General features: G+C 43.4%; 1 protein-coding gene across 1 annotated transcript; it reads left to right on the forward strand.

Annotated features, from left to right (window-relative positions):
- The first annotated feature begins 10565 nt into the window (after positions 1-10565).
- On the forward strand, positions 10566-24160 carry LOC120400060 (p53 apoptosis effector related to PMP22). Its single transcript, XM_039528434.1, has 3 exons — positions 10566-11008; positions 22008-22151; positions 23059-24160. Exons 1-3 carry the CDS (start codon positions 10798-10800, stop codon positions 23256-23258), a joined length of 555 nt encoding a protein of 184 aa, XP_039384368.1. The 5' UTR covers positions 10566-10797; the 3' UTR covers positions 23259-24160.
- Positions 24161-27632: the final 3472 nt, after the last annotated feature.

Consider the following 27632-nt stretch of genomic DNA (forward strand, 5'->3'; position numbering starts at 1 on the left):
TTTGTACCAGTCCAATAAAATGCAGGCTGCTGACTAGAGCTGGTCAGAAAATGGCTTTTTTATGTCCCGTGGAAATTGTCACCTTTTCAGCAAAAAATCAAGAACCAACATTTGATTCAGGCATGCTACCGCAGTGCCTCATGTGAGTTATAGCTAAGGTGCCTCAGGTCCTATTCTCCTTTGTAGGCTGGGCCACCTGGTCAGAGTACAGATCCATGATGCATGGGTTGCCCCTCTTGGTGAGTGGAGGTGATACATCACATAGGATTGCCAGTTTTGGTTGGACGTATTCCTGGAGGTTTCATCACATGACATAATCTTTAATTAAATATTAGTCTTTAATTCCTGGAGACTCCAGGATAATCCTTGCGGGGTGGCAACTCTAACATAAGATTTCCATGGCTCTGGTGTGTCAACAGAGATTAAGTCTGGTTGGGAAGCCTGCTGAGAGAGGAGACTAGGTACAAGATGCAACTTGCAGGTGGCATCAAGGTGGTATAGCCAAGTAAAAATATTTTGTTTTTTCAGGTGTTTGGGTTTTTTTAATCCAAAATTTCCATGGAAAGCAGACACTTATCATGAAAAAAAATCTGTTTAGGCAAAAGCACAATTTGCTGTTGAAAAACAATTTTGATAGAACATTGCTGACCACCCTCAGAGATAGATAATGAGAGTGATAGTAAAGTAAGCTTCTGATATGTGCTGGTGGAGTGGAAACAGATTTCAAAATCTATGCAGCTCAGTGAAAATGGATTATAATCACAAAGAATAAAAATATCTTAAGTAGGGATATTTTCTTACTGGAAACCAGATGTGAAACAAATTTTGCACTCACACCTGTTCAACTCCACTGAGTCACTAAAGCTCAATGGAGGTAACTGAGGTCAGAGTATAGCCCATCACTCCTGTTTACATTGGACTTGTTTAACTTAATGATTCATAAAAGTTGAAATGTGCCAGACAGTAGCTGAAAGCCACAAGTCACCACAAAGAATGTTAAAAAAAAACAGGAGTACTTGTGGCACCTTAAAGACTAACAAATTTATTTAAGCATGAGCTTTCATGAGCTACAGCTCACTTCTTCGGATGCATAGTTTGTTCAGTTTCAACAGGATCCAGCAGGGGGCACTGTAAATCCAACTAAGGATCCATTCCTGTAGTTGTGTGTTGGTGGCCACCTCTTTTAAAATAAGATCAAAACAAATAAGAAAGAAATCTGCATAGACTTAAAAGTTTGTAACAGAAATATTTCAGAGTACTAGCATTTAACCTTTAGCCTTGTAAGGAGTTGTATTCCAGCTTTTATAATGGCTTTATGAGGCTGATGTTCCTGCTCTCTAAAAATACTTGATCCAAAACCCAATGAAATTAATGGAAAGACTCCCTTTCACTTGGATGGGCTTTGGATCAGGCTCTAGGCTCTTTCAAAAAATAGACTAGAAGTGATTATTAAATGGAAATTTTGCTTTGTAGCTCAGGGCAGCATATGGTTTTGCCGACACAAATTACACCACATATCAAATAGCCAAATGCAGGCAGAGCCCCAGCTGTGTAGCACAGAAAAAATATTGCTACAAAATAAAAAAGATGATGGAATTATCTGATTTGAAACAAAGGCTATACAACCCTTTTATACTCAATAATTAAGGGTGGGAGGAGGAACAAGGGATTTAGGGTAACTTATGGTTTCCCTGGTTTATGGTTCTCTCTATAAAGGTGCCATTCAGGAAGAAGGGTCTAGATTCGCTCTAATTACAGCACACATGGCTTTGTGTTGTAATTCAGGGTCCTGCATGTCTGAGATAGCATCTTGTTCCAGAATGTTTTGTGCCCAAGTGAGTCACATGCCCAAGACATTTGAGCAGGTTAGCTAAGCAAAGGCTGCTTCACTTCATTAGAAGTTTTGGCATCCTTTTCCTGTGATCACATGCATCACTAAGGTTTTGGTTTGTTTCTTTGCAGCCTCAGAGTTGATAGCTACCCTCTGCTCCCCGGGCATAAGCAGTCAACGCACCTTTGACAGGAGAGACGCACCATACCCACATGGAACTCCCTGCTCTGCTAAGGCTGCCATATTGGTTTGTTAGATTTTTCAGTGCTAGATAACAGGAACATTAGCACTAAGGGCAGATAAACGTCAATAATATGTCATTGAACACTTGGCCACAGATAATATACAGTAGATTTTAGGTTATCTTTGGATTTATTTTGATTTCCCGAGAGGCTTCCCTTCAGATGGATTGTCACAGGTATTTCTTCTACACAGTTGCGTGAGGCAGCTCCTTTTCACAGCTCAGTGAGGTTTCCAGAAGTAGAGTCCAGAAAGCAATGCAAAACATAAGGGGAATTCTTCTTTTTGGGCAAATTTGTCTACTCTGTGCCACCCAAAAAAGTATCAGTTTTAGGGTGATTAAGGATATTCCTAGTGTGCAAAGGATAGTACTGCTGAGGAGTGGGAAGTGTGGCTTGAGGGCAGTGACAGGAGAAATATATGCTGGACTTCAATGATGGTCATTCATTTAAAAATGAAGGGAAAACTTACATGTACCTCTGTGTGGTTGCACTGGGGAGGGAGGGAGGAGAAGCCCAGTTTAGCGCTGATGGCAGTGTCGTGAAACAAGAAGGGGCATGGTTGGGTGAGGTAGGAGAGTGACCAAGTCTTCAGCAATACACTGAACAGCACTATGATGGCTGCACTGAGGGGTCGGGGAGGGACATAGATTACATGGCCTTAAGAGATGTAGCAAGGGTTGCCTCTCCCCATACTCCCTTTAGACCCCAATACAGTAAGCTAATTAAAGCATGTTCCTAACTTTATATATGTGAATTATCCCTTCACTGAATTAATTGACTTCATGGGACTATGCACATGCTTAAAGTTAGGCACACGTTTAAAATACCTTCCTGAATTGGGGGTTAGAGTCTCTAACCTTAGATAGCATAAGAATCCAGAAACCTCTGCCTGTGTGGCACACTTTCCCTGCAACACATCTGTGACTCTTACAAAGCATATTTTAATCTTAACATAATTCTCCCTTCTTCCATTACCATTATTGTATTGCACTCAATACAATCTCTTTTTAGTCTTGAAGAAACTATGTTTCCACTTCTGAAGTTATTTGTTTGAGTGATGAGGGTGGGTGGATTGGGAAATCTCACCACTGAACAAATCAAGCACTTCTAAACTGGCACTGGTTACAATTTTTACAGAACTCTCCACAAAACAAAACAAAACAAAACAAAACAACAGGTACTCATGGGGCCATATTCTACCCTTATGTATATCTTATGCAATCCCCAATGAGGAGTTACATGTACATTCAATTTAGGCCCTATGTTTTATTGTTTATGTGAAAAAGGGATGGAATCTGAACAACAGGAAAGACCTGAAGGTAAGAAGAATTTGAGAGCATCACTTTGGATGAAATTGCAGGGGCATGGTAGCAGTAGTCAAGGCTGAAGAAGAGAAAATTAAAGTAGTCAAGATGCAATATGACAAGGACCTGGATGAGAGCTTTGGCAGTCTGGAGCAGACAGAAAACAGGACATGTTATAAAGGAATAAGTAGCAATATTTGGATGTAGCCTTGATGTGAGGATCCAGAGAGAGAGAGATCATTCAAAAATATGGGCATGATACGTGACATATGGTATCAAATGTATATTCGTTAAGAAATTTTCAATTAATCACTTACCCATCTTACACTTCTTGCCGTTGTTTGTATCTCAGTTGACTTAGCTAAGAATTCTTATAAGTTTATACATTTTATTAACCAAAATAATATTTATGGTAATATTAGAAATTACAGAATGAAAAATAAAGTTGATTAGATAAGTGTTCATAATTTCTAAACAAATAATTTTGACATCAAATACTAAAAGTTTATACAAAAATCTATGTCAAATCAACAAACCAATATATTTGCACAATAAATCTTAACCATAGTGGTAAATATACTGCATTTTTTCTGGATAGGTATTTTCAATACCAGTATAGAACAATGGACCTTAAAACAAATCCTTCATTAATTTGCCAATCAAACTTGACATGCCAATTATAAGCTTTATGTGTTAATTAAATGGTGGGACTGTCCATCAGTTCAACCCAATACAATTTCAAATTTAAGAATTTATTTAATAATTTAAAGTATCAATTTAGTTCAAAAGTACCTTCACGTTATCAATAATTCATAGCCACACCTTGTCATTTATACACTAACAAATATGTCACATACTACGCATTAAATATGCAGATAATGACTTAGAGTTATTTTTAAGAACAAATTACATACATTATAGGAAGCAAACTTAATAACTTTATTAACTGAGCCACCTCTTTCATTCAGGTTTCATTGAAATTGGTATGAACAGCTGTATTTTCTTTCCAGAGTTTGCCAGTGGAGTCCTTTAAAAAAGGACTTAAGGAAAAAGAGTGATACTTTATAAGCTGTTTGGTGTTACCACGTCACAAGTCCTTGCAGATTCTAAAAATTCTGGGGCCAGATGCCAACTTAATTTTCCTGGCCATAAATTCCAATAAATAATTTAGTTAATGTCAGTCAACATACAGGCACCTGGCATAATGCTGACCGTAATAGCAGGTAAGCTATAGTTAAAACAAGCAGATTTCCTCATCAATAATTTCTCACTTCCATTCTAAAGACAGTTTTTGCCTCTAATTTGCATTTTTGCCATCTCAAAATTGGGTGAGAAGTCACACGTTTTAATTCAATAACAACAGGTTTTAAGCCTTCAATACATGAGATGATTAACATATTAATAATATCAGTTTTTGGTAGCTCATAATTAATACCATCAATTTTTAATAACTGACTTGTTTTCAGTGCTCAGACTCTGTGTGTGAGCAACAGAAGGGATAATAAATGATCAAGAATGAGGGAAGAGAGAAAAGTGTGCGAGATAAAATGAGGATCTTAGTTTTAGCCATGTTTAGTTGCAACTGCCAACAGGACAGCCACAAGGAGATGTTAAAGGGTATGTCTACACTACGAAATTAGGTTGAATTTATAGAAGTCGGTTTTTCAGAAATCGTTTTTATACAGTCGATTGTGTGTGTCCCCACAAAAAATGCTCTAAGTGCATTAAGTCAGCGGACTGCGTACACAGTACTGATGCTAACGTCGACTTCCGGAGCGTTGCACTGTGGGTAGCTGTGGGTAGCTATCCCATAGTTCCCGCAGTCTCCACTGCCCATTGGAATTCTGGGTTGAGATCCCAATGCCTGATGGGGCAAAAACAGTGTCGCAGGTGATTCTGGGTACATGTCGTCAGCCCCCCCTCACCCCCCGGTGAAAGCAATGGCAGACAATTGTTTTGCACCTTTTTGCCTGGGTTACCTGTGCAGACGCCGTACCACGGCAAGCATGGGGCCCGCACAGCTGACCATCACTGTAAGTCTCCTGGGTGCTGGCAGATGTGGGACTGCATTGCTACACAGCAACAGCTCATTGCCTTTTGGCAGCAGATAGTGCGTTATGACTGGTAGCTGTCGTCGTCGTATTCCTGAGTGCTCTTTCAACCAACCTCGGTGAGGTCAGTCAGGGGCGCCTGGGCAGACATGGGAGTGACTCAGCTAGGTCATTCCCATCTTCTGCCGAGCAACCAGGAGATGACAATAGCTAGCAGTCGAACTGCACCGTCTGCTGCCACCCTAAAGATGTAAAAGATAGATGGAATGGATCAAAACAAGAAATAGACCCGATTTGTTTTGTATTCATTTGCTTCCTCCTTCCCTCCCTCCGTGAAATCAATGGCCTGCTAAACCCAGGGTTTTGAGTTCGATCCTTGAGGGGGCCATTGTGTGTGACAGTTGTTTGTGTTTCTCCTGGATGCAAAGCCACCCCCTTTGTGCACTGTAATTCCCTGTAAGCCATGTCGTCAGTTGCCCCTCCCTCCGTCAGAGCAGACAATCGTTTTGCACCTTTTTTCAGCCCAGACGCCATAGCACTGGGATCATGGAGCCCGCTCAGATCACTGCGGCAGTTATGAGCACTGTAAATACCACGTGCATTATCCTGGAGTATATGCAGAACCAGAACCTGCCAAAGCAAAACCAGGCAAGGAGGCGACGGCAGTGCGGTGACGAGAGTGATGAGGACATAGACATGGACATAGACTTCTTGCAAAGTACGGGCCCTGGCAATGTGCACATCATGGTGTTAATGGGGCAGGTTCATGCCATGGAATACCGCTTCTGGGCCTGGGAAACAAGCACAGACTTGTGGGACCGCATAGTGTTACAGGTCAGACGATTCCCAGTGGCTGCGAAACTTTCGCATGCGTAAGGGCACTTTCATGGAACTTTGTGACTTGCTTTCCCCTGCCCTGAAGCACCAGAATACCGAGAATGAGAGCAGCCCTCACAGTTGAGAAGCGAGTGGCAATAGCCCTGAGGAAGCTTGCAATGCCAGACAGCTACCAGTCAATTGGGAATCAATTTGGAGTGGGCAAATCTACTGTGGGGCTGCTGTGATCCAAGTAGCCAATCAAAGAGCTGCTGATATCAAGGGTAGTGACTCTGGGAAATGTGCAGGTCATAGTAGATGGCTTTGCTGTAATGGGATTCCCTAACTGTGGTGGGGCAATAGACGGAACCCATATCCCTATCTTGGCATCGGCGCACCAAGCCAGTGAGTACATAAACCGAAAGGGGTACTTTTCAATACTGCTGAAAGCACTGGTGGATCACAAGGGATGTTTCACCAACATCTACGTGGGATGGCCGGGAAAGGTACATGACACTCGTGTCTTCAGGAACTCTGGTCTGTTTCAAAAGCTGCAGGAAGGGCCTTTCTTCCCAGACCAGAAAATAACAATTGGGGATGTTGAAATGCCTATAGTTATCCTTGGGGACCCTTAATGCCATGGCTCATGAAGTGATACACAGGCAGCCTGGACAGTAGTCAGGAGCTGTTCAACTATAGGCTGAGCAAGTGCAGAATGGTGGTAGAATGTGCATTTGGACATTTAAAAGCGCGCTGGCGCAGTTTACTGACTCAGATAGACCTCAGCGAAACCAATATTCCCATTGTCATTACTGCTTGCTGTGCGCTCCACAATATCTGTGAGAGTAAGGGGAAGCCGTTTATGGGAGGTTGAGGCAAATCGCCTGGCCACTGATTACGCGCAGCCAGACACCAGGGCGGTTAGAAGAGTACAGGAGGGCAGGGTGTGCATCAGAGAAGCTTTGAAAACCAGTTTCATGACTGACCAGGCTACAGTGTGAAAGTTCTGTTTGTTTCTCCTTGGTGAACCACCACCCCCAGTTCACTCTACTTCCCTGTAAGCTAGCCATCCTCCCCTCCCCCCTTCGATCACCGCTTGCAGAGGCAATAAAGTAATTGTTGGTTCACATTCATGCATTCTTTATTAATTCATCACATAAATGGGGGGAAACTGCCAAAGTAGCCTGGGAGGGGTGGGGGAGGAGGGAAGCACCGTGTGGGGTGGGGTGGTGAATGAGGAGAGGAGGGAAGGACAAGGACACACTGCACTTTAAAACTTATTGAAGGCCAGCCTTCTGTTGCTTGGGCAATCCTCTGGGGTGGAGTGGCTGGGTGGCCGGAGGCCCCACCACCGTGTTCTTGGGCATCTGGGTGAGGAGGCTATGGAACTTGGGGAGGAGTGTGGTTGGTTACACAGGGGCTGTAGCGGCGGTCTGTGCTCCTGCTGCCTTTCCTGCAGCTCAAGCATACGCTCAGAGGTGAAAGTAAGCCGGTACAGTCCAGTACGGCGTACCGGCAAGAGCCAGTACGCCGTGCCGGACCGCACAGGCTTCCGCAGCAGGGATTTAAACCCCCCGCCTGCGGCTCCAGCGGCCGGGCTGGGGCTGGCTTTAAAGGGCTCTGGGCTGCCGTGGTTGCGGTCAGCCCAGAGCCCTTTAAACCCTCCGCCCTTTAAACCCTCTGGTGGCCAGGCTGGGGCTGGATTTAAAGGGATCAGAGCTCCCCCGGCTGCGGGAAGCCCAGAGCCCTTTGAATCCCGCCCGCGGCTCCGGCAGCCGGAGCTACGGTGGGGATTTAAAGGGTCCGGAGCTACGCGGTGGTAGGAGCCCCAGGGGGCTCCCAGCCACCTCTGCAGCTGGGAGCCCTGGGTTGATTTAAAGGCCCTGGGTCTCCCAGCCACAGCCGGTGCCCCAGGATCTTTAAATCTTGAGAGGCACCGCCTCTTCCGGTTGAGGCCACACCTCCTCCTGTTGAGGCCATGCCTCCCCCAGGGGACTCCGGCAGTACCGGTAAGTCTTGTAAGTTACTTTCACCCCTGCATATGCTGGAGCATATGAGTTTGATCTTCCAGCAGCCTAAGCATTGACTTCTGCCTTCTGTCAGCAAGCTGATGCCACCTATCATCTTCAGCCCACCACTTACTTTCTTCAGCCCGCCACCTGTCCTCTCATTCATATTGTGCTTTCCTGCACTCTGACATTGTCTGCCTCCACGCATTCTGCTGTGCTCTGTCAGTGTGGGAGGACAGCAGGAGCTGGTGGAAGAAAAGGGAGAGTGGTTAAAAAGACACATTTTAGAGAAAAATGGGTACACTTTCATGTTAAACCTTGCTGTTCACATTATACAGCACATGTGCTTTCGTTACAAGGTCGCTTTTTACCTCTTGTATTGAGGGCCTGCCGGTTTGGTGTGAGAGATCACTTCCGCATCGCCCCTCCCCCCACTGTGTGGCTAACAGCGGGGAACATTTCTGTTCAGCCACAGCCAAACAGCCGAGCAGGAACAGGCACCTCTGAATGTCCCATTAATAAATGTACCCTATTTCAACCAGGTGACCGTGAATGATATCACTCTCCTGAGGATAACACAGAGATATAAAGAACGGATGTTGTTTGAATGCAAGCAAACATCAGGATCATACGCTGCCATGTTTGTTATGCAATGATTCCCGACGACGTGCTACTGGCCTGTATAATACTTATGAAGATGTCCCTGGAGGATTGACGCTCCATCCCCATACACGTTAACAGACTTTTCCAGTAGGTGTACTGGCCACGAATGCCAAGGCAAATTGATCATTAAACACGCTTGCTTTTAAACCATGTGTAATATTTACAAAGGTACACTCACCAGAGGTCCCTTCTCCGCCTTCAGAGTCCGGGAGCCCGCTTTGGGTAGGTTCGGGGGTTACTGGCTCCAGGTCCAGGGTGAAAATCATATCTTGGCTGTTGGGGAAACCAGTTTCTCCGCTTCCTTGATGTGAGCTATCTTCAATCTCTTCATCATCATCTTCCTCGTCCCCAAAACCCGCTTCCGTGTTGCGTGATTCTCCAATGATGGAGTCAAAGCACAGGGTTGGGGTAGTGGTGGCTGCACCCCCTAGCATGGCATGCAGCTCATCATAGAAGCAGCATGTCCGGGGCTCTGATCCGGAGCGGCCGTTTGCCTCTCTGGTTTTGTGGTAGGCTTGCCTTAGCTCCTTAATTTTCACACGGCACTGCTGTGTGTCCCTGTTATAGCCTCTGTCCTTCATGCCCTTTGAGACTAACGTTTTGGCATTTCATTTACTGGAACGGAATTCAGCTAGCATGGATTCATCTCCCCATAGGGCGAGCAGATCCCGTACCTCCCATTCGGTCCATGCTGGAGCTCTTTTGTGATCCTGGGACTCCATCAGTGTCACCTCTGCTGATGAGATCTGATGAGATCTGCACTCACCTGCACCTTGCCACACTGGCCAAACAGGAAATGAGATTCAAAAGTTCGCGGGCCTTTTCCTGTCTACCTGGCCAGTGCATCTGAGTTGAGAGCGCTGTCCAGAGCGGTCACAATGGAGCACTCTGGGATAGCTCCTGGAGGCCAATAACATCGAATTGCATCCACACTACCCCAGATTTGACCCGGCAAGGCTGATTTCAGCGCTAATCCCCTCGTCGGAGGTGGAGTAAAGAAATCAATTTAAAGAGTCCTTTAAGTCAAAAAAAGGGGCTTCGTCATGTGAACGGGTCCAGGCTTAAATCGAGGTAATGCTGCTAAATTTGACCTAAAATCATAGTGTAGACCAGGCGAAAGAGACAGCCTGATATGTGGGGACTGAATGAGATCTGTTAGACTTAAGTAACCAGCTACAAGCTACAACATAGCATGAATACAGTGAAGAGTTAAAGTGATCGGTTCATGATCCAATTTACAGGTTGGAAACTAATACTTGAAATAATTATGGGAAATAATTATGAATAATGACAATGTTAAAAGAAATTCAGGATCAGTTTGGGGCTGATTCACTGACCAAAAAAAGGCTGATTTTATAGTAAATATTTTTTACATCAAACATTTTGATCAGCACCACTACAGAATGCTTTTTGTAGTGCCTTTTAATGAGATTTTAAATATTGCATGTTTTATGAAATCTCACTTTCTCACAGCCTAGGACAGCCCCAAATCTTCTTGTCCTAAAAAAAGGACTTGTGAATGTGTGAGGTGCATTTTACGCTGGGCAGTGCCAGCTAGGAAAGGGTTAAGTGCCTAGACTAGGGAGTGTAATTGGAACCATGGTTTGTTTAGCAGCCAGGGAAAAGGAACAGAGCAGCAAGGCAGCTGAGCCCAGCCCTGCAGCTGCTCTCTGGCTCAACAGGTTACTGCTGCTGCTGCTCTTAGTCACTGGAATCTAGGTGGGGCTCTCTCCTCCCTTAGTGCCTTTCTGCTGATTAAAAAGCAGCTCTCTCTCTCTCACACACACACACTCTCTCACAACACCCCGCCCTGCAGAATCCAGAAAGAGCTCTCAGGCTTGTGCACCCGTTCTCTGCTGAAGGCCCTGACTGCTGCATGAGATGGCGACGTGTACCCTTGCCTGCTGGAGATGCAGGTGGCTCCTGCCCCTTCTCCTGGGCTTAGCTATCATCTTGGGCATCATTGCGCTGTCCGGCCGGGGCTGGCTGGAATCGGAGTCAGCGCCCTACCAGCACCAAGCGTCATTATGGGAGTCCTGCACCCGGTGGGATAATGACATCGATTGGCAATGCCAGTCCCTCATGGACTACTGTAAGTGTTTGCAATGGGGTGTCAGAGTCCAGGCCACACCCTACTCCAACCACCCCAGTTATCCCTGCCAGTATTTGACAGCTGTAAATTGGTGCCATCTTTATTAGCAAAATAACTTTGCCTCTACCAATGGCCATTAGCAAAATGACCTCTTTCCTCATTTAGGAAGGGTCCAATTGTCCCCCTCATGTGGCTGGTTAATGGAGGGTTCAGGACAGGTTGGTGTTTGCAGGACTAGCATTAACACCGTTTCCTGGTTAATAGTTACACAGAAAACCAGCCCTTATCTGCCTCTGGTGGCTTTTGAACAGGCTTCCCTGTCAGTCCAACATTAAGCAACTGGATGGGGTCTTTTAAAATCAAGTGAACAGATCTGGCTCTTTGCATGCCTTCTCTCCTTTATTGCTGGCTCCCCACCAGCACTATTTGTGACCTACATGAGACTCCTTGAAGTCACCAACCTCTTTGCCCTCTGATGAGTGTATTGATAAATGCTGGCCATTGCTAGCACAGCACACATGCCCAGCCTCTGGAGTGCCATTCCTGCACTAGATCTTAACTGCCCTCCTCATTGTACTCTGGAGGGAGTTAGGGAAACAGGAGTCCACTTCTTCTGGACTAGGGAAATTCTGCTGCTTTGGTGCCTCTCAACCTGTGATTTCAAATAGAGTGAAATGTGTTTTGAGCATGGAAAGAAAATGGTATTTAATTTATACACATATGTATATTATAGAAAAGGAAGTCACTATATGAAGCAGCTGAAAAATCAGAAACTAAATCAGGAGGCTAATGTGTATATATTTTCAAAGTGGCTAAAAATGTTAGTAAATTATGTTCAGTTCTGCTGCCTCCTCTTAATACTCTCACCACATATTCTCAGAGTATGGCCTTTGCTAATAGTAGCTGCCAAAGTACTTGCTGATTACATTTGTTGTTTTATATAATGAAACATTTAGGGTCAAACAGAGAGACACTTTCAAAACTTAATTGAAATGCACTGGACTGGGAAAGCTTGGGAGGATGAGAATAGGAAAAATGGAATATATTTTTTCCTCCATAAAAGGCAGAGGCTGTTCTTTGTACATATTGGTTCTTTTACAGCCTACTTAGTGGAGGAGGAACAGATACAGTGATCGTATCAAGCTGATAAACATCCAAAATGATCTGGAAACTCAGAAACCTTGGATTATATTGGATTTAAAATGGGTATCAGGAGTAAGGACACAGAGGATAAGCCATTTGGGATACTGTATGTGTTGCGTGGATGGAAGCATTAATGTCTGTTAGTAGTTTTCCATTATAGCACTTGCCTGCAAGCAAAATGCAGAACTAACTCACTGTGAGAGCAACAGCATAATTTTTTACCCTGATGATGTTTGTAGGTTTTAGTCTCATGTGGGAGGAATTTGGCTGCCATCAGAAAGTAACTCCAGGTTCCCAGACCCTTCCTACAAAGGGAAGAAAGGCTACTGCACTTAGGTTTCTCTCAATAGACGCTGTGTAGATTAAGTGCTATATGACATATTGATAAACTGTTTCATACTTCACCCCAGAAAACCAGGAGCTTTGGGGAAGGGCCACATTCTGCTGTTTTGCTAAAGAGCAGTTGTTCCTACAGCTGTTATAAATGAAGAATAGCCTTAATTACCGACAGGTTATTTTAACCAATTTAACTTTGTCCTTTGAATAATCTTGATGAGGTTAATGCTTTACTGTCAAAATTATTCTGTTCAAATAGTATCTACATCTGGTCAAAGGACATAAGCAAATCAAACCATGGTCTGACATGTTAACATACCAATATACAACATGTTTTATTTAAAAAAAAATGCTAAGAAACTTAACTCAAAATAGGCATGCAAAGGGCTGCTGCAGTTTAAAAAGAAATCTATTAATCTAGATGCATAACTCTTTATAATATCTAATTACTCCACCCTGTTCTGTTCCTCTCCCAGTGATAAGAAAAGAAAGCTTCAAGGTGGATCCCCTCATTAATATAAAGCTAAGTTGCTACCCTCTGATACTTCTTAATCAAGCATCTGCATGTCCATTGCATGCTGATTAGAGGAGATGAAACTAAACCACGCCCTCTAGGTGGGGGAAGGGGGAATCTTCATGTTGGAATAGTTCCTAAATTGAACTGCTTTTTAATGCATGTCTGAAACCTGGGGCTCTGGTGTCCCACAATGGCCAAAGGGTGGAAAGACAAAAAGAAGAGCAGGGTGCTCTTGCAGGGTTTGTTTTAATTGAGAACTATTCTGATTTGAGGCCAGGAAGCTCCTGAGTGCCAGCATGTGCATGTTACCAATATACTACATGCAAAAACTGGCGCATTGCACTGCATTTTTAATTGTGGTTATGTAGCCCAGAATGCAGCTGGATTAACAATCCTCCTTTTGTGTCTAGTGGTCTGTGCTGTTCAGATATAATGTGTTTGATATATTACTGGTAAAAGCTTGTTTGCAAAGACACTTATAGGTTTAGACCCAATATTTGTGGGTGGGAATGTCCTCTTGATTCTAGATAAATGTTTTTGTTTTTTTAAGATTCTTAGCTTCACAGTTATTTTAGATAGGAATGACCATCCTCTAACAGAAAGTATGTACGGTCAAGTACCTAACAGGGTAGTTAATGCCCTGCTGGTTATGTTTTAATAATCCATTGGTATTTATTAAATTCACAATAATTGATTTGAAAAAAAAATACATACAGTACATGGAAACATTAATTTGGATCTTTACCAGGAAAAAAAAAAAGGCTAGAAGTTTATGAGCATGAGCCAAGCTCCATGAGTCATTTGTTAAGTCCATCCCGGGATGTGTAGCAGTAACAGTGTAGCTGGGAGACTGAGTGGACTTTGATTCACCAGGCTCTCAGCCAACTGTGTTGGTAGATTTATTGGGGAGCTCAGGTGAGTTACGCAGGGATGTTATAGATATATTACACTCTCTTGACCTTACCCCTTTGTGCATATTTCTCTCAGATTTATGATACAAGGGTTGCTTTAGGGAAAGTTGAATGGAGTTTGCAGTGTGTGCTCAGCAAAGGTAAATGATAGTAAAAGAGACACTATCAAGGTTGCTGTATCCAACCCCACTCAAATCAAGTACTATAGCTTTACCTAAACTAGGAAATATTATATAAGATTCCTGCCAGGTACCAGACTAAGCATCCTAGTGGATATGAGTATTGCCAGACCAGTTTACTACCTGCTTTTCAGCATGTTCAACTACAGTACAATGGTTATATAGACTCTGGAAGCTGCCAGGATTTTGTCTACAATAGGACCTCCACCCAGTGTCAACCCATTGTTGTACTAGTGGGCATTGTTTTGTACAATTTCCAGATGTAGCCATGGCCTATTCAAAACTCATACCAATAAAATAAATGGTGCAACTGACAATCCTAGTTCCCCCAAAACAATCTCTGAATCCTGCATTTCTTGCACTCATGATGTGGACATACCCACCTTAATCTGTCATGTGTGCAAGAAAATCCCCTTTACCTTGGATTCCTGTTCAGAATGAACCAAAAGAGAGCTTAGACTTCCTTATTTGGTCAACGAGATCCCATTTCATACCTGCTGCCCTGTTGCTGAACCAAACAACCTGCAGCCATTTATGATAATATAAAATAAATATCTAAAACATCACTATCAGCAGTTCCCAGCCTTCAGCCATTAGACCAGCAATTATTCACAACCTCACCAACTGATCATTGCAATGAGATTTATAAAATCAGAAGTTATAGATGGAAAAGTCCTGATACTTTAAATGATCTAGTCCATGTACCTGCAGCTGTTTTTGTTCAGTCTAGTTTTAAATGTCCTACACAATAGAGTTTTCACCACTTCCCTTGGGAACACATTTCACTGTCAAAAAGATTTCCTGACATTCAGGCTAATTTCTCCTACTTTTTAAATTTCATCCTATTTCTGGTAATGCCACCCTAAATAACTCCTCTCCCTCCTGGGTGCTTGCAGTCCTCTAATATCTGTAGACTTATGTTCTTCTCTAAATAATCACTTTGCTAAGATGTGGGTATATGGGTCTAACTCTTCTAATCTTTCCTAGTAATTATATCCTTTCAGTCCTGAATAATTTTAGTTGCTTTTCTGTGAACTCTGTCCAATATATATATATTTCTGGTGATGAGATGTCCAGAATTAAACACAGTGCTTCAGGTGAAGCTGGTCTAGAGCACATAAAAATAGACTATTACTTCACTTCTGCATGATCTGATGCTTCTATATATGCAGCCCAAAATTGCATTGGTGGTTTTGCGACCATATCATGAGTACCTATTTGCCAGTGCTGAATAAGAAAAACTCTGGCTAAAAGGGGGTCGAATACATCAGTTTCTCCAGAATAGAAGCTTTAACAAATAAACACCTCTCACTCATGATTGCAAAACTAGCCTTACAAACATGAACCAAATGGAAACTGGTGCAGTGCTTTCTCTCTCTCTGTCAGCAGGCATAGAACTTCAAGTTGCCCAAGCAACAACAGCATGAAAATGATGAGACAAGCTATGGCTAATCCCAGAGAAAAGCTGTAGAGCAGGGTCGGCAACCTTTCAGAAGTGGTGTGCCGAGTCTTCATTTATTCACTCTAATTTAAGGTTTTGCGTGCCAGTAATACATTTTATTGTTTTTAGAAGGTCTCTTTCTATAAGTCTATAATATATAACTAACTATTGTATGTAAAGTAAATGAGGTTTTTAAAATGTTTAAAAAACTTCATTCAAAATTAAATTATAATGCAGAGCCTCCCGGACCGGTGGCCAGGACCCGAGCAGTGTGAGTGCCACTAAAAATCAGCTAACGTGCCACCTTCGGCACACATGCCATAGGTTGCCTACCTCTGCTGTAGAGCAACTGAGATAGACAAAGGACCCCACAAACAGGTTGGGAGCTGGGGATCAGCTGAAGCCCACTCAACAGTCAGAAGGCTCTGGGGTGGAAAGAGAGCAAAAATCTGTAATCTCTTTTAGCAAACTCATGGACAGGGGGAGTCTTTCATGTTTGTCAGCCGTGAGGCAGAAGCTAATCAGAAAGAAGGACCTCCAGCTAGTGTCCAGGGACAGCACCGTAAAGGAATCCTAGCACTCCCAGATCTGGAAGTGTGTGTGTGTGTGTGTGTGTGTGTGTAAATGGCGTTCACCAGGTGCTCTGTGATGAACCTTCCTACCCCAATTTTTATATTGACCCTTAACACAAATGTCTGGTACATTTTTCAAGCCCTATACTCCTTGGTATTGTCAAATGCTCTCATTTAGGGCATATCTACACTGGGGGTTTTTGGGTTTGTTTTGCCAAACATTTCCCACTATTACTTCCACCAGTGTTAGAAACAGTAGCAGTGTTAGTGTAAACAGGGCTGCACGACTCTGTTTCAAGCATGATGTTGTCTAATCCTGCTCAGAGCAGGTCCACATGACACAATGGCAAAAAACAGCAACAGCTATCTTCAGCCCTAGTTATACTAATATTCCAACTCTTGCTGCCACTAGTGGTGCTGAAATGGCGGAAGCAATCATAGAAAAATGTTGGCCAAATTAGACAAGGCCACGCTATCATTTGTAAATTTCATGACCATGTTGTTTATTCCCTCTTTATTTATGAAGAGCAGGGCCAAGGATTTATGGGTCCCTATGCAGTATTATTAAACTGGTGCCCCTATGCTCCACTGAAGGTGGTCCCCAGCCGGCGCCGCTGAACCCAGTATGTCAAGGGTGCGCAGCCACCACCCCCGCCTGCAGATCCCCAGACCCCCCACACCCAATTGTTGACACCCACTGAGCTTTGTACACAGCAGACGCTGTGGCAGTGGCTCAAGGTAGGCTTCGTGCTGTCACATGGCGGCTGCATCTTGCCAGAGCCCACAGCCCTCCTGCAGCCCCTTGCCACTCCTGGCTCACCACGAGCATTTTGACAGGAAGTACCAAGCAGTAATAAGAACAATAATACGTGTGTGAGAGTCAGTGCATGTGAGAGAGCCAGCAAGAAAGCCTGTGTGTGTGTGTGTAGGATTGTGTATTGGGGGACTGTGTGACAATGTCACACACACACAGAGTCTCACAATCTGTATTGGGGGACTGTGACTCATGAGAGGCAGAGTATATGTGGGTGTGAGAGCCAGTCTCTCTCTCTGTGCTGTTTCTTTAAGTCCCCCCTCCCCTGCTTGGCTCGGCTGCGTCCCGTCCCTCCCCTCCGCTGACTCACGTGGAAGTTTCGCTCCTCCTGCCCCGGCCCCGGCGGAGACCAAGCGGCCCAGGCAGGCAGGCTCCAGGGAGGGACTCGGCTCCAGGTGGCGCTGGGCCGGGCCGCCACAGACCTGCTGTGCCGCTCTAGGGCTCCGGCGGCAGAGCCAGAGGCTGGCTGAGGAGGGAGGCGGGGTTGGGGGTGGGGAGAAGCCCGCCAGGCCACCGCGGGGAAGGGCCGGATAAGAGAGGAGTGCAGCTGCAGCCAGCGAGGGGAATGCAACCGGGTATGCGGCGTGTGCCTAAGGACGGCCATGATGAAGACAGTAAATAACACTGGACTTGACACTAATCTTTGCACTTTTGTCACTAGACATCTCCCAAAGCTAAATGCATTGCTGGTTTATTATTACCAGAGCTGAGCAAATAATTCACAGCAAATGGATTCCAGGCTGAGCTTACACAGCAGGCGTTTTACTTGTAAAGTATGTGTATTTGATAAGGAGATTCCCCAGACTCAATACATGTGTGACCCCTACAGTGCCTTTTTTTAGCGTCAACTATTCAGAGTCCATCCAAATTATAAGATGTTTGAGTCCTTGGAATGTTTGTACTTGACATTCCAAGCTCCCCTTGGACAGGGAGTGTACAGATCTGGCTTTCTACTGAACTTTTATAATGACCAGTTTTGTGAATTATTCTGTATGACAAATCCCAATAAATAGTTTAAATAGATGGTTTAATCCAGGAAGCATTTTTTCTTGAGCTGATTCCATCCTATGTTTAAGCATATTTAGTAATGATAGTCTGAGTAAACAAAGAAACCTGTGGGCACATTAGACTACTAACAGACGTCAGCAGCATGAGCTGGTGGAATACCAGAACTTGCATCTGAAGAAGTGGGTATTCACCCACGAAAGCTCATGCTGCAGAACGTCTGTTAGTCTATAAGGTGCCACAGGATTCTTTGTTGCTAGTAATGATTTGTAAATGAATCCTTTGGCTGTGGCAGCTTTGAACAGTAGCCAGTACCAGCATTGGGAGCGTAAGTGAACAACATCCAGTATGAAAGAATTAGTGCAGGTTTCAGACCAAAAATTCCAACCAAGCTGTTCCCTTCTTCTATTCCTAATCCTGCATCAGTTCCACAGGGGAGGGAAGGGATAGGACAGGGGTCCGCAACCTTTCAGAAGTGGTGTGCAGAGTCTTCATTTATTCACTCTAGTTCAAAGGTTTCACATGCCAGTAATACATTTTAACGATTTTAGAAGGTCTCTTTCTATAAAGCTATAATATATAACTAAACTATTGTTGTATGTAAAGCAAATAAGGTTTTTAAAATGCTTAAGAAGCTTCATTTAAAATGAAATTAAAATGCAGAGCCCCCCGGACCGGTGGCCAGGACCTGGGCAGTGTGAGTGCCACTGAAAATCAGCTTGTGTGCCGCCTTCGGCACATGTGCCATAGGTTGCCTACCCCTGGGATAGGATATACTAGGGGTGGTTTGGGAGGAATGCAGACAAGCAGAAGCTCATTTGCACAAACTCCCTCCTTTCTTCAGCAGCAATGTGGATCCAGTTTGCAGGACTGCTGTGGAGATTCTCCACATCTTGGCTGACTGCCTTCAGGATTGGGCCATGCCTATGTGGAACCCTCCTGTGTATTCTGCTATGCCCCTTAGTCCTATACAAGACAGGCTCAGGATTTGAGCCTACATGAGTTCCTTGTTTTAATCCCCTGTGTAAACACAGGCAACCAGCCTTTAGAGTAGGTGGAGGGTGATGCATGACGACTGTCTGCCTATAAAATCAAAACTCTTGGTTTAGTACCTTTGGGCTCTTCAGAGTCAAAATAGTCAACTACTCGGCCTCGTGGTTAAGAAATGGCCTGTTGTTTGCATGATGCTTGCCTATGCTTGTGTCTACTGTTTAGAAAGATAATGGGATTTGAATGTTCAGAAGCCAGCATTTTATTCTAAAAAGGAGAACCGTAGGTTGCTTTTCAGAGAGGGATGTTATTTTTCTGGTGCTCAGACATTGATGCCCATTGTTGCCATGGTGGGAATTCTTAGCAGTGACAAATGGAGGAGAACATTCTGAAATAAGGTTACTTTCTGAATGTCTTTTTGGTCCTCTTCTTCTGCCTCTGAATGACTTGAAGTTATACTTGAGACCTATCCTGGTCCCATGAACCTGTCTACTTTGGGAGTTTGGATAACTCCACCAGTCATTGGACTGTTCACTTTCCTTCTCCCTACACATCTAAGCTGGTTCCAAGTCCTTTTGGCACTGTATCTACATCATCTTTAAGAGCCACCTATTCCCTTCTATTTCTACTGGTACAACCAGTGGTGAGCTGGAGCAGGTTCGCACTGGTTTGCAGGAACCGGTTCCAGGACAACCAGTTCTAAAACTTTTAAATTAAACAAAGGCTCGGGTAGCTGTCCACCCGGCCCCAGCTCACCGCCCCTTCTCCCCTTAACGCTCCGCCCTCCTTCTCCTCCCCCTCCCCTGCTTCCCGTGAATCAAATGTTCGCGGGAAGCCTGAAACAAGGAGCAGTCAGGTAAGCCGAGCAGGGTGGGGGGGAGGGGACACGCCGAGGGCTCCAGGGAGGCCTGGCGTGCACGGCCCAGTGCGGCTCCCCCTGGCCCCGGCCGAGCGCCCCCGGCTCGGGCTGGTCCCGGTCAAGCGGCTCCAGCCCGGCTCAGGGAGTCGGTCCCTGTGGCGCCAGCCGAGTGGCTCCGGCCCAGCCCGCCCAGCTCGGGGAGTCGGGCCCCGCGGCTCCGGCCCAGCCTGCCCGGCTCGGGGAGTCGGGCCCCGTGGCGCCAGTCCCGGTGCCGGCCGAGTGGCTCCGGCCCAGCCTGGGGAGTTGGGCCCCGCAGTGCCGGTCACAGTCCCGGCGGAGCGGACCCGGGCCCCAGGCAGTGTGGTAAGGGGGCAGGGAGCAGCGAGGGGGTGTTCGGTGGGTTGTGGTGGGGTGGATAGGAGTCGGGGTGGTCAGAGGGCAGGGAACAGGGGGATTGAATGGGGGCAAGGGTCCTGGGGGGCAGTCAGGAAGGAGCAGGGGTTGGATGAGGTGGTGGGGGGCAGTCAGGGACAGAGAGAAGGGGTGGTTGGATGGGGCAGGGGTCCCGGGGGGGCATCAAGAATGAGAGAAGGGGTTAGATGGGGCGGCAGGGGGCAGTCAGGGGACAGGGAAGGGTGGGGATGGGTCAGGGGTCCCCGGGGTGGGTGTCAAGGAACATGGGGGGTTGGATGAGGCATGACCCCCTCGGGGGGGGGGCACGACCCCCTCGTGAGGTGAGGAGGAGGGAACCTGTTGTTAATATTTTGGCAGCTCATCACTGGGTACAACCCATGTCCAAATCTTTGTAATCTCTCCCCTTAACTATTCTAAATCTACCCAATTCTGTTCTTAATTCTCACTTCACTCCCTACAGTTCAGAATAAAGCTGCCAAAATCCAATTCCTTGAATGTGGTTTATTCCACTCCCTTTATGACTACCCACAACTTTCTGCATTGGTTGCTTCACATCTCTCATTCCCTCTATGTGGGCATAGGCTTCTTTATCTTGAACACCAGTCACCCTTTCCTTATTCAGATCTCACATTAATCCTAACTTCTTCTGATAAGCCTTCTAGACAGTGCTAGTTCTCCATTACAGCATTACTCATTTCTTCATCAATTAAAAAAGTAATTACAAATTCATGATGTCAAACAGCTTCTATCTCTTGCTCCCAGCAGAAAACTGCATTGCCCAGGGAGATAGCCCTTAATTTTTCTGCTTTTGTCCTCCCCACATCGTTCTTGTCTGTTTGCTCATGGACCATGAATGGAATTTTCAAAAGTGGGCTAACTCTCCTCCCACTAACTTCAGTGAGAGCTTTGCCGTTCATTTCAATGGGAGTAGAGCTAGGCCAATGCTAAGTGCTCTTGAAAATCCCAACCTTTGTCTTTTTTCTTGTGCTTATAAGGCATCATGCATACTTCTGGCACCCTATAAATAGTGATAATAAACAATTAGTCTTTGCTCAGGCCTCTATGGTTCCCTAAAAGCTACACTTACATTTCTGATACTATGAGTACGTCTACACTGGAAACTTCAAAGTGCTGCCGTGGGAGCGGTCCCGCAGCAGTGCTTTGAAGTGCAAGTGTGGTTGCGCACGAGTGCTGGGAAAGAGCTCTCCCAGTGCTCCTGGTAATCCACCTCCCTGAAGGGATTAGCGCTGGGAGCCTGTCTACACTAGCACTTTAAAGTGCTCAGATTTGCTGCGCTCAGGGGGGTGATTTTTCACATCCCTGAGTCAGCAAGTTAGAGCACTATAAGATGTAAGTCCTAAGTCAAAGCAATATTGTATGTCAGGGGTAGGCAACCTATGGCAGGCGTGCCAAAGGCGGCACACGAGCTGATTTTCAGTCGCACTCGCACTGCCCGGGTCCTGGGCACTGGTCCAGGGGGCTCTGCATTTTAATTTAATTTTAAATGAAGCTTCTTAAACATTTTAAAAACCTTATTTACTTTACATACAACAATAGTTTAGTTATATAATATAGACTTATAGAGAGAGACCTTCTAAAAAGGTTAAAATGTATGACTGGCACGCGAAAACTTAAATTAGAGTGAATAAATGAAGACTTGGCACAGCACTTCTGAAAGGTTGCCGACCCCTGTTGTATGCTTTTAAGGGACAGAATCTCCACAATGATAGAATTAAAGCAAACAAAAGACCTAAGAATGACACCCACTTGACTTCCATGTACTGTTTTGTATAACATGTTTCCCCCTTTCCTTTCAAGCCTGGGGAAGAGCAGCAGCTGCCACCTACCTTGTCGGCTTCGTGATCCTAGTCATCTGTTTCGCCCTAGCAATTATTGCGTTCTCCGTTGATGTACTTCGTTTCAACTTTGTGCGAGGAATCGGTGGCTTGCTCTTTGTCGCTGGTAAGACTGATGATTGCTTCTTAAACTGATGTTCTAAATCTGATACTTGCTGGCTGGAGTAAAGCCTCCCTCCCTCTCCTAAAAATATCCACCACACATATATTTCTAATTGGGTTCGTGGTTCATGTTCATGAATGAGAAAAGCTTGTTTTAATTTTGAAGTGATACTTGGTTTGCATCCTCAGAGGTTAAGGATGTTGTAATGGTCAATGTCCGAGGATGCAAATCAAGTTTCACTTCAAAATTAAAACGGAATGTGGGTGTTGTGACATTATGGGGGAGACATAAAGCAAGCAGGTAAACTAGAATGCTTGGCTTTGAACTCTTTCTGATGGTTCTGTGGCAGTAACTAAACAACGAAACAATCCCAGCAGCAATGTTGCTAACACACAAGTATGTTTTGCCATGGAAACTGCTATGCAAATACTAAAGTAAATGACTTTTAACTACTACATTTGATTCTTTTAGTCCAGATTGTTCCTTCTCTGCATCTATGCTTGGTTAAAGAAATTTGCATTCCTCTTATTAAGCATCATTGCCATTGTGTTAGTTTGAATTTTTCTCAAGCATAGGGTTAAGGACCCAATTATTTAGTCACTTTGCACCCAAAACATCCTTTTGAAGTCAGTGAGAGATCTGTGTGTAGAATAGTTCCAGAATGAGGCCCTGATCCTGAAATTAGATCTGTGTGGGCAGACCCTCATACCTGTGCTGAGTCCCATTGAAGTCAGTGGACCTCTGTAAGAATGCAAGGGTACACCTGCACTGATCTGACTGTAGGATTGCAGCTAAGTCCTTAAATATCCGAGAAAGGAATGCACCTACCTGCCAATAAAGTCAGAATAGGAAATGTGATGAGATTAATTGTCACTTATTTTCAATTTGTTTATTTTTTACCTTCTTTTAGCGATATTCCAGATCATATGCCTGGTCATCTATCCAGTGAAGTTCACAGAAGACATCCCTATGAGGGGATTTAATATGTTCAGCTGGGCATACGGCTTTGGTTGGGCCAGCACTATTATTTTAATAGGCTGTGGTTTCTTCTTCTGCTGTCTCCCCAACTGGGAGGATGAGGTGCTGGGTAACATCAAGCCAGCATATTAGTACTCTTCCCCAGAGAGGAGTTGAAAAGCACATTGTATAAAATGAAAGAATAAATTAAAATATAAACACACTAGAAATTACAGCGCAGGAACTTTGATAATTGGATGTTACAGGCTGGAAAAAAAAATCTTATTTTTCCAGAATGTTTTGAACTTGTGCTGATGCTCAGTTAGCAGAAAGGCTTGGCAACCTGAAGCAAACATTTGAGAAATTTTAGGTAAAAGATCAGAAAGTTTGTATTTTCATATTCATATCCGATATGGATTGATTTTGGGTTAGTCAATGTGTTGCCTCTGTCTACATGCAAAATTTCCTAATAATTAAGTCACTCTCTTTCACACATTTGTTTAGACATCCATATATAAAAAGAATTTAGTACTTAAAGTACAGAGGGAGAGAAACAGAAGTGCATTCTGATTTTAACCAGAAACACTGCAGAGCCCTTTTATTCCCTTCCTGGTATCTTTGTTTTTATGTTTTATTTGCAAATTTGTCAGTAGTGAAATAGAATTTAAAAAAAAAATCTTTCAAATTTTTCTTCCAACATAATTAGTCCCAAAAGAAGAATTTTTGCTATGCAAGTTCATTGCAATCCTAAGTCTCCTAAGAATTTCTTCTCCCCTCCATATTATTGGGCTGATATCCAATACTAAGTAGTAGAAATTGAATCTAGAGAAATTAGAAACTTAAAACAAAATATTTTTCCACTGACCGTTGCAGTTAGATGGCATGTTCCTCAAAAGCATAAAGTGAATATCTGTGTGTACAATATTAATGATGTGCGCTGGTGTAACATTTATTGGCATTCGTTTGTGAAGACTGCAGTACTCATATGTGATGAAACCATGAGTGAATAACACAAATCATTCCAAGAGTACCAATAAAACCTTCAAACCATCAAACACCATCATGTATTTTTTATGCTTCATTTTAGAGATGTTAGTTTAGAAAATATTTTAAAGTTGTATTTTGTTTTTAAATTGGTACTGTTTTTCACATCCCTCCACCTTTAAAACCAGGTTGCCTTAACTATCAGACAGGCTTTGGAGGAAAATTTTAAAATACAATTTTAAAGGTTTCAAAAGTGATTTAAAATAGATTTTCTGTATTTCAGAGGACAGCCAATTTAAGGTCTCATATGATGTGAACCACTGGTGTGAGTGTGCATATATTTACACACATTTCACTGGATAATCTGAAATCCCAGCTGAGTGGGATAACGCATGTGATTCTAGACCAGGGTAGGCAACCTATGGTATGGGTGCTGAAGGTGGCACGCGAGCTGATTTTCAGTGGCACTCACACTGCCCAGGTCCTGGCCACCAGTCTGGGGGGCTCTGCATTTTAATTTACATGAAGCTTCTTACACATTTTTAAAACCTCATTTACTTTACATACAACAATAGTTTAGTTATATATTATAGACTTATAGAAAGAGACCTTCTAAAAATGTTAAAATGTACTACTGGCATGTGAAACCTTAAATTAGAGTGAATAAATGAAGACTCGGCACACCACTTCTGAAAGGTTGCCGACCCCTGTTCTAGACTTAATAGACGTATTAGAAAGTAGGGACTTATCACCTTAATATCTCAACACCAATGACATCAACCCTCTAAACTGTGGATCCCTCACTGATGCAGCAAATGTAATTTTAGGTCTGTACTTTTTACCTTATCTTCATTTGAGGAGAAAGAATAAAACCTTTTTTGTGGCATGTTATTTTTTTTTTTAAGGGGTGACCATTTGAAGCTGCTCAGAGGTTGCAAATCCTGAAAGTAGCTCTGGCACAGCTATATTACTGGGTATGGTACAGGTGAAGTGGTGAAAAGTGCAAAGCAAATGCACGTGGTCACATCCTTCCATTGTTTGTCAAGTGGTCTGAGGTTTATATCACATGGCTGCAGAAATAAAATAACTTATTCCAAGTTATCATGACACCATACTGTAGGTGGTGTGTGTGTGCATACAAAACACATACAAAAATATAAGCTATAAGACATAACCAGAACACAGTAGAACTAAAATACATTAAAACTAAGTTATCTCAATGCTCAATCTATTTTGTATTATATTTTGTATTATATTGTAGTTTTGTAATACACCTTTTGCTTTTGGTGAAAATGTATAATTGTACATGTTATAATCTCAGTCATGGCTAGCCAATCAACTAAATTTATGATTCTTGCTGGGAAGGAGCAAATTTGCCTCTATTTCTGTACAGTACTACTGCTGGTGGGGACTGCCTTACAAATTAATCTGTACCATTAATATGATAATATATAGTTGTACATCGAGCACAAAACACAACAAGGAATAGTGATGCTGTCTGGCAAATACCTTGCACAGCTAAAGATCTGAAGCAAAACAAGACCTGAAGGTGGATGTACACACTTGGAGAGAGGTTGAGTAAAAGTGTGTTGCTCAGAATTACTGAAGTGTTTTGTGTGTTTTTGTAATCATTGTCATACTTGACAAAAAAATAAAGTTAAATATAAACCAAGTTGAGTTCCAGAAGTATTTTGAAAGGAAACAAAAGCAAAATGTTATGGCTTGTTATGTTCAATTCAGCTGTTCAGGAAAAAGCAATTGCAAATATTTTAATAATAAACTACTTTAAATAAATGATGGTAATATATTTTGGTAATTTCAAATATAGTGGTTTCACTTATTCTGTTTAAGGAGGTTATTCAAAAAATGTAGACAGGTTAGTCTGTAGAGAGGTAGCCGTGTTAGTCTGTATCAGCAAAAGTCACAATTCTTCTACAAAAAAAACTTCAAAAACAGGCTCCAACGAGAAACTGCAGAACTGGAATTAATTTATAAACTGGACGCCATTAAATTAGGCTTGAATAAAGACTGGGAGTGGATGGGTCATTACACAAAGTAAAAGCTATTTCCCCATGCTGTTTGAAATGGGCCATCCTGATTATCACTACAAAAGTTTTCTTTCTCTCCTGCTGATAATAGCCCACCTTAATTGATTAGTCATGTTACAGTTAATATGGCAACACCCATTTTTTCATGTTCTCTCTTTCTACTGTATTTTCCACTGCATACATCTGATGAAGTGGGCTGTAGCCAATGAAAGCTTATGCTGAAATAAATTTGTTAAGTACTCCTGTTCTTTTTGATTGGAAAATGTTGTTCCAGACTCCAGGACTGTTGATCTCTGAAGTAGGTAAACAAGAGACATCTAACAACTGTTTCCAGCTAATAAGCCAGGATTTTCTTCTTTGTTTGCATTAATTAACCATCCTCCTTCATCCCCAATGAATTTTAGAAACGTGCTAATGCAGGGGTTCTCAAACTGGGGGTCTGGACCCCTCAGGGGGTCTCGAGGTTATTACATGGGGGGGTCACGAGCTGTCAACCTCCACCCCAAACCCCTCTTTGCCTCCAGCATTTATAATGGTGTTAAATATATAAAAAAAAGTATTCTTAATTTATAAGGGGGGGCACGCTCAGAGGCTTGCTGTGTGAAAGGGGTCACCAGTAAAAAAGTTTGAGAGGCACTGTGCTAGTACCATTGTAGGGAACATGTGAATTCTTTCTCCCATCCTTCACCTCACTTTGTTTCTGATTATAGGTTTATTTATTTATTTATTTTTAAAAGATTTTTTAAAATATTCACGATTTTAAGTACACAATTAGGTCAGTTTGGTTGATTTTTAGATTTTCCCAAATGGCTTGAAGAGAATGTAAGTTTGTTTCGGGTGTTTTCCTCAAACACACTTATACATTAAAAGTCCTCTCTTACAATCCTCTGCTCACCATAGACCAGAGCCTGCTCTCAAGGAAGTCAATAGAAAATCTCCCACAGGCTTCAATGGTGCAGGATCAGCTCAGTCCTGGGAGACAATAAGCATTCCTGGGGTGTGAGCACCTGCGATTGATTCCTAGCTATTTCTGGATGAATCAAGGGCACTCGCTATCTTGTAGAAGTGGACACTTAAGAAGGCCCATTCACTTGAACGGGACAACTAGTGAGTATGCCCATGGATAAGCATGGCAGCATTAGGCCCACATTGAGATTTTCTTTCTTTTTCTTCATATTTAGTCAAATTAAGGATAAATTCAAAAACAATTCATTAATAAGAGTTCATTAAAATATCTGGCTGAGTTTAAAAACCTGTGGTTAATTTACATAAAGTAAAGCACTGGAGTCCAGTCCAGCTAACTGAAGATGTTTTGGTGCGGGTGGAGTGGAGGAGGGAGTAGTAGTATGGTGATGAGCACTATAGAAACACTCATACATATAAACAATTAAATGAACTGTAAAAAGGAACCTCTGAGCTCAAGTGTTTAAGTAAAACAATGAGTTCCAAATACATTGTGTAAGAGTATACTGCAATGTATTAAAAAAATGGTTTA

Source organism: Mauremys reevesii, linkage group 3, assembly GCF_016161935.1.
Source record: "Mauremys reevesii isolate NIE-2019 linkage group 3, ASM1616193v1, whole genome shotgun sequence".
NCBI classification, from domain to species: Eukaryota; Metazoa; Chordata; order Testudines; family Geoemydidae; genus Mauremys; species Mauremys reevesii.